Below are 7,756 nucleotides of genomic sequence, written 5' to 3'. Positions count from 1 at the left end.
TTAAAAATAGAAATTGTTAAGCATTTAAAAGGTTTGACAAACTTTTTAAATAAAGAAAGTAACTATAAACATTTAGAAACAACAAAAAATATTGTCATTTTCTCAATTAAGACAATCGTACTTAAATGTTATTGAAAAATACCGGTTTTTGATAATTCGATCGACAAAATGAAAATTGACATTTCTGTTTTTGTATGGCAAAAAAAGTGTGGTGGGGAGCGTGTTTCGGTTTGTGGGAAATGACTTGAGTATCGCAGATTTTTGAAATATAATGTGAATTGAAAAATATATATTATTACTTAAACCTCCATGTCTTGATCCTTAACGCATAATATTAGTTTTTATTAATCAATAATCAATATTTATTAGTAAATTCATGTTTAAAGTCTATCGCATATCGAAATATCGCCACTGCGCCTTTACGAATTGTTTTTATTATTGATATTTTTTATTTTCGTCTAAATCACGAAAATCGATGCCTAATTTCGATAATAAATAAACAAAAACGTGCTTTAAGTGTCTGAAAGCTCAATTAAGTGATTCTTTAACTATTAAGTGAAAAAAATAAATAAAAAAATAGTCGCGTTTTTCGGAGCTAATAAACAATTTGAAAATCGAATTACAAGATGTCTGACGCTCATGGGGAGCCAAATCAGCATAGGAAGGAGAGTGTTGCAACTGCTAATGTTCCTAGTGATAGCCCAGTTACTGATCCTGGTCAGGTTCGTGGCGGGAATACCGATGGTTCAGCCGGGAAGTTCGAAGGTCAACGAGTGAAGTCCGGTGCGTTGAAGAAGTCTGCAAGATACAGAAGTAGATCTTTGTCGGCATCATCTGCAGATTCATATAGTTCAACATCTTATACTGGTAAGCCACAAAATTATATAAATTTTTCACTTGAAAATAATATATCCATAAGGTCTTAAATGTTATTTATTAGTAAAAGTAAGTTATCCTTAGTTAATTAAGGAATTCGGTTATGCATTAAATAAATAAATTTTGTATGAAATTATAAAGTCTGGAAATAGGTATGTGGAGGGTCAATGCCCTTTCATTCTTGTCTGAATCAATTGATTTTGTTCGAAATCTTTTTAGACATGTATATTATATAATAGGACATAATTGTAGTCTTGTATTAAGGAAACCTAGTACTTATTGAATGCATAATAGTTTTAAAAACTACTGAAAATAATTATTTTATTTTTATTCTTTCCGTTGAATTATATTATTATGGAAGGTCTTTGATGGACTTTGTGAGTACTTAAATAGTAATCTTTCTCAAATTCTTTGGTAAAGCAAGCTTTCTTATTAAACAATTATTTTTATTGTCACTGAAATTTATTCATCTCAATAAAGTATTAAATCTGCATATTGTCTGTGAAAGATTTAACCCCGGTTCAGAAAAAAATATTTCACACTTCAGAAGAACTACTAAAAGGAATGGTGTTTTATATTTTATTATATAATTATAAAGTATAAACTCTATTTCTTTGATTAAATGATTGTATAACATATCAAAGTAAGGATCTCAAACTATCCCTAATTAAAGTTATTTAGATTATTAATTGAATTGATAATGAATGCATATATATTTTTTAATTTAAAATAAGACACATATTCATAAATTTAGTTTTCTATTTATGAATGGAAAAAAAAAATAAATAAAAAAAAAACGCGTTAATTAATCTGATTACGGCGCCCGTAATTAAATCACGTTTAATTTTAATCTATATTATGTTAAAATGATCATATCCTGAAGTAAGTTGACAAAAAAAAAATTCCTTTTTTGAAAATTTCGTTGGATACTATATACTGGAGATATCCGTTATAGAAAAATAAATAAGTCTATGGTTATTATTGCCATTTTTGCCGCCAATAATGCCGTTCGTCATTTGAATATCTTTTTAAAATATTTCTTGCTAATATTATTAATAACTATATATTTAATTACATCGGACTATTAGTCTGATGTGTCTGCAGATCCCGAAGTCGTTTCTAATCTCTAGTCGGAAGAAATAAAAATATTAATATATTTTTGTCTAATTCTCAGTAAAATAAGTACCGGTACCTCTTCATTTGAGTACCGCTGCTTTAACGCTGGTTGGTGACTAACACGCATTAGATCAACATTCGATACATGTATTGTAGGTTTCCTCACGGTCTTTCTCTTAAAAGTCGAGATGAATTATAAATACAAATTAAGCACAAGAAAATTTAGTTCTTGGATTTTAACCAATAGTCATCACTTTAGATGTACGTGTTCGTAAATATTAGAAATCTATCTATATGAAGGTTTTAAGCTATCTTAGCCGGGTGGCAGACATTGCGCAAGAGCTATATATATACGCGGAATTAATATTTTTGGGGATTTCAATGCGCATCATAAATCATGGTTTAACTCCCTCAAAACTGACCATGCTGGCAGGACTGCCCATGCTTATGCATGACTTGACCCAACTGGTTGATCAGCCCACCGGGATCCCTAATATTGACGGGCAAACACCTTCTCTGCTGGACCTTCTGCTGACTTCTCGCCCGGTAGATTATCGGGTTGTGGTTCAGGCTCCTCTTGCTTCCTCGGATCGCAGCTCGATATCTACCAAAGTGCTACAGCCCAAGCTGCTACCAACAAAGGTTGGTAAACGTTGTATTTGGCACTACAAGTCGGCAGACTGGGATGGTATGCGTGATTACTTTGCGTCAGGAAAGAATGTTGCTTTAGCGGGAAAGACCCGACAACTAGCGCTGCTTCTGTTGCTGGAGAGGTCCTGTTGGGGATACTACATTCCTAACACAGATCTCATCAGTAGGGATATGCGTAACCGTTGGTTCACTCGTGAATGTGCCGATGCTGTATCATCAAAGCAGGCGGTATATCGCGCGTGGTTCAATGGCTGCACTAGTAGGGCTCCGGTGTACGCACCAGTGAGGGGTGCGGGGAGGGCGAGACCATCTTCGCCCTCCTGAGAAGGGCTCCGCAAGCCAGGAGCGGAGCAACGCACGGGAGAGGCCGCGGACGTGCTGCGAAAGATCCCGTAGCCTCTCCGTTTTCCGTGCTGTGGGGTTCGCAGGGGGTTTTAGTGAGTACAATCTCACATAACCCGGCCTCCCCCCCAGGAGTTCGGGTATCTATGAAGATTTACCCTGCGTCAAAAAAAAAGGGCTCCGAACATTGACTCACTTAAAGTAACCTACAACAAATAATCCAAGTCCTGTAAGAAGGCACATAAAAGAGCGGATGCCCAACGCATTGTGCGGATTGGCCATGACCTTATCTCGCATCCTAAAGTGAAGTAAAGTAACAGCCTGTAAATTACCCACTGCTGGGCTAAGGCCTCCTCTCCCATTAAGGAGAGGGTTTGGAACATAATTCACCACGCTGTTCCAATACGGGTTGGTGGAATGCACATGTGGCAGAATTTCGATGAAATAAGACACATGCAGGTTCCCTCACGATGTTTTCCTTCACCGCACGAGATTAATTATAAACACAAATTACAGCACATATATAGTGGTGCTTGCCTGGGTTTGAACCCGAAATCATCGATTAAGATGCACGCGTTCTAACCACTAGGCCATCTCAGTTTTACGAGAATGACATATTGCGTCCTAATGATTCGATGTTTAGATTCAAAAGGTATTAAGAGTTTAAGACTTGATAAAGGAATGAATTTGAGAACTGAGGAAGGTTTTCTTACTCTGACGATAATTTTGGAATGTTTTATAAGTAGCTTCGACTTTACACGTTGCGTTTTATTACCGGCCCAGCAATATGATTATCATTACGTAGTATAAAACGAAGTCGCTTACCGCTGTCTGTCCCTATGTATGCTTTGAAATTACGCAATGGATTTTGATGCGGTATTTTAAATAGATGTATATAATACGTGGATATAGTAAAGAAACAAGAAATAATCTGAGGTGTATTTAGTATTAGCATTGCATCCGTCCGAAGCCGGGGCGGGTCGCTAGTACGATAAATAAATTAAATAAATAAATATGGGACAACATCACATACATTACTCTGATCCCAATGTAAGTAGCTAAGGCACTTGTGTTATGGAAAATCAGAAATAAAGACGGCACCGCAAACTCCCAGACCCAAGAGAACATAGAAAACTAATGAATTTTCTAACATCGACTCGGCCGAAAATCGAACCTCGGAGTGGCGTACCCATGAAAACCGGTGTACACACTACTCGACCACGGAGGTTGTCAATAATAAAACAGTATGGAGTTTGTTATCACCGAATGAAAATCAAAATATACTTTAATCAAGTAGGCTTTTACAAGCACTTCGGTTCGGAATCTAGATTCTACTGAAACCGGCAAGAAATACAATAGTTTATCGTTTCTAACATTTGAAATAAAAAAAATGTCACTTAAATACAATTATATATAATATTTTCTGTCTGATAGTTTATTTTCAATACAGGATCTTTCTTTATTATTTATTTTATTACATAGTATATAACACAGTGACAGACAGTGGTAAGTGACTTTGTTTTATATTACGTAATGATAGTACTCAGGAATAATGCAACGGAATACAAACGAACATGCTTAGTGAGCCAGTGTAACTACAGGCTCAAGAGACATAACATCTTAGTACCCAAGGTTGGTGGCACATTGACGATGTAAAGAATAGTTAAAATTTCTATGGGTGATGTTGACCACTTACAATCGGGTGGCCCATATGCTCGTCCGCCAACCTATACCATAAAAGAACAGATACCGCTTTGTAATACAAGTAAGAGGTTAGATATCGTTCAGTTGAACCTCATTAATGTATCTAGATTAATGGCCGACCGCTCCATATAAAGCGGCGATAGAATATTTAATAAACTATTTGAATACGAACCTTATATGACGTCAAAACCACTTACGTATAATATTGGTTTTTTTTTAATATCATCTTAATGCATGTGTCTAATATCAATGAAATCCTGACACATGTGAATACACCGACCCTAACTTTCTCCTCAAAGGGCTCAAAGAGAGAGGAGGCCTTAACCCAGTACTGCCAAATTTACAGTCTGTTACTATTGTAGAGTAATAGAGAGTATATATGTTTTTTTTTAAATGTATTTATGGTATTTCTTTGTCCAAAACCAGACAGACATATCTACGACTAATACAATGATTGGTTTCATAATGATGCTATGCTATTGAATAATTTGTAGACTATTAACCCTTTCACCGCCAGAGTCGGATTTATCCGACAAAACATTTCGGGCTCATTCCGCCTGAGTCGGATTTATCCGAAACAAAACCCGGTCTATAATATATGTATTGTTATAAATCAAACAATTATAAAAATAAAAAAAAGATTTATTTGGCCTTCGGCCTCAAGTACATACACAATTTATGACTAAACAAAATTAAACAAACATAAAAAAAAAATTAGTAATCGGTAATTATTCGGGCAGAGCTTCCGCACACTTCAAAAGTTAACGAATGAATGAGCTCTTATCGCCAATATCTCGTCTTATATAGGCAGGTGTGGTGTTGCTAAATTAAAATATTAGTCTTCCTCCAACACGGCCTCTCCTGACGGGGCTGCGTCCCCGAAGCCCTCAGATGAACTTGTGGATGGACCGGTAACACCCACAACATCCGATAACTGCTCAGCATTGTCATCATTGGTTTCTGAGGAAATAAACACACAAAAATCCATCATTAGTCACGTCTGTTCTATTACTCAACAAGGCATATATTTGTATATTTGTCAACTACATAAGCCATTTTGAATAGACTACATAGGTTTTACACAGGTCTGTTCCCACGCAACCGAATACCTCGCACAAAGTCGTGTGTACGAACAGGTTTTACATCAGTCTATAGTAGGTCACCCCAGATACCTATACATCATGGATTTACACAGGTCTGTTGTCAGCTGCGCAACTGACTCACCCCCGAAACCATTGTGGTCAACCCGATACCCCGCGCACAGGCTTTACATGGGTCTTTTCCACTAGCACGTCTCACATTTACATGCCACAATAAATAAATGAAGTAAAGACAAATAACAACTCATGCACAACAAGTAAATACCTTCAAAAAATGCAGCACAAGTTTCGGGTGTCCATTCACCCTTCCATAAAACCATATATGTTGCAGCTACCTGAGTAGTTTTGCCATAGGCACCAGCCAACAATTGGACTTCGTATCTATCATTAGGGAGCGCCTTCGTTACTTTATAAGGGCCCCTCATACCACTGTCAAGTTTCCCGGTGCTTTGAGAGTTCTTGATCACGTAAACCAAGTCATTTACTTGATACTTTTTAGGAGGTTTTCTATTTTTATTAACATAAGCATCTTGTTTGTTTCTATTATCGCGAATAAGCTCTTCAGCTCGTTGCCGTCTTAATTCGCGGGTCGCGTAGCGATTTGGATTTGAACCTTCGTAGGTTATGTCTTTAATCAAGCTATTTATTAACGGAGTAGTCGAATCAGTGCCGATGAGAAGATTAAGTGCCGAGTATTGGGTTGTCTTATGTTTAGTGATATTTAATACTAGTTGTAATTTCCATAATACTTTTGACCAATCATTTTTATTATAATTTACTTCAACCCTTATCATATTAAGTACTGTGCGGCAGTAACGTTCAACTTGGCCGTTTTCTTGGTGCATTTCGGGAGTAATAAAATGCACTTCGACACCGTAACCAGATATCCAGTTAATAAATTCGTAATTATCAAACATACGACTTCTATCACACACTAGCTTTTTAAAACTACCGAACAGCGATACAATTTGAGTTATTACACGCTTTAGCTCACTACTATCTTGGCGTTTTAACGCGAACAGTAAACAATATTTTGTATACGCATCAATTATAATGAGTACGTGTTTATGACCATCGCTATCTCTCAGCGGCCCGAGTACGTCGGCGTGTAACACGTCAAATGGTACCGAATCTTTTTGCCACGAAGATATAGGTTGTAAAGATGCTCGGGGAGTTTGTTTATGAGAAATGCAGATAACGCAGTGTGTGACATATTTCGCAACAAATCGTCTTAGACCGGGGAACCAAAAGTGCCGTAGGATCAGATCAATCGTCTTGTCTATACCGATGTGTTCATGCTCATCGTGGAAAACGCGTAACAAGCTTAATCTAAATGCTTTTGGTACATAACACAAGAATCGCGCTTGCTCACCCGTGACGTCGTATTTATAATACAAGAGGTCATTACGTTTTACATAACGCGTGTTATCTAATTCACCGTTATTTAATTTCTCTAACAAAGAAATGGTTTCCTCGTCACCTGCTTGTGCCACTTGAGCCCAAGTTTGGGGCTTTCGAATGATATCGACAACATTGACCGGGTTTCTGCTTAAATAATCGACATGTGACATAAGTGTGCCCTTACGATATTCTAGCGAGAAATCAAAATCCTGCATATACATCCACCACCTTGCAACTCTGGGTTGGAGATCCTTTTTGCGTTGCGTCATTTTTAGCGCATTACAATCTGTGATTATTTTAAAAGTTTTGCCAATTAAATATTGTCTAAAATGTTGCAATGATTTTACTACCGCAAGGGTCTCCAACTCATAGCTGTGGTATTTGGACTCCGCGCCGGCAGTTAATTTGCTAAAATATGCGACTACCCGCCTACTACCGTCTTTATGTATTTGCATAAGAATACCGCCATAGCCAATTGAACTGGCATCAGTATGTAATTCGGTCATTAAGTCAGGGTCGAATATAGCTAGAATTGGTTCATTTGTTAAATAAGATATTATTTCCTG

General features: G+C 36.9%; 1 protein-coding gene across 1 annotated transcript in view; it reads left to right on the top strand.

Moving 5' to 3' along the window:
- Positions 1–197: 197 nt before the first annotated feature.
- Positions 198–7,756, top strand: part of LOC124541057 (adenosylhomocysteinase-like 1) — a 76,624-nt gene continuing 69,065 nt past the window's right edge. Inside the window, exon 1 of the mRNA XM_047118864.1 lies at positions 198–867. Coding sequence (XP_046974820.1) covers positions 627–867 — 241 coding nt within the window. The 5' untranslated portion in view covers positions 198–626. The remainder of the gene's footprint in view (positions 868–7,756) is intronic.

The sequence above is a fragment of the Vanessa cardui genome, chromosome 27 (genome assembly GCF_905220365.1).
Source record: "Vanessa cardui chromosome 27, ilVanCard2.1, whole genome shotgun sequence".
NCBI classification, from domain to species: Eukaryota; Metazoa; Arthropoda; class Insecta; order Lepidoptera; family Nymphalidae; genus Vanessa; species Vanessa cardui.
This window is presented reverse-complemented; position numbering and strand designations above follow the sequence as displayed.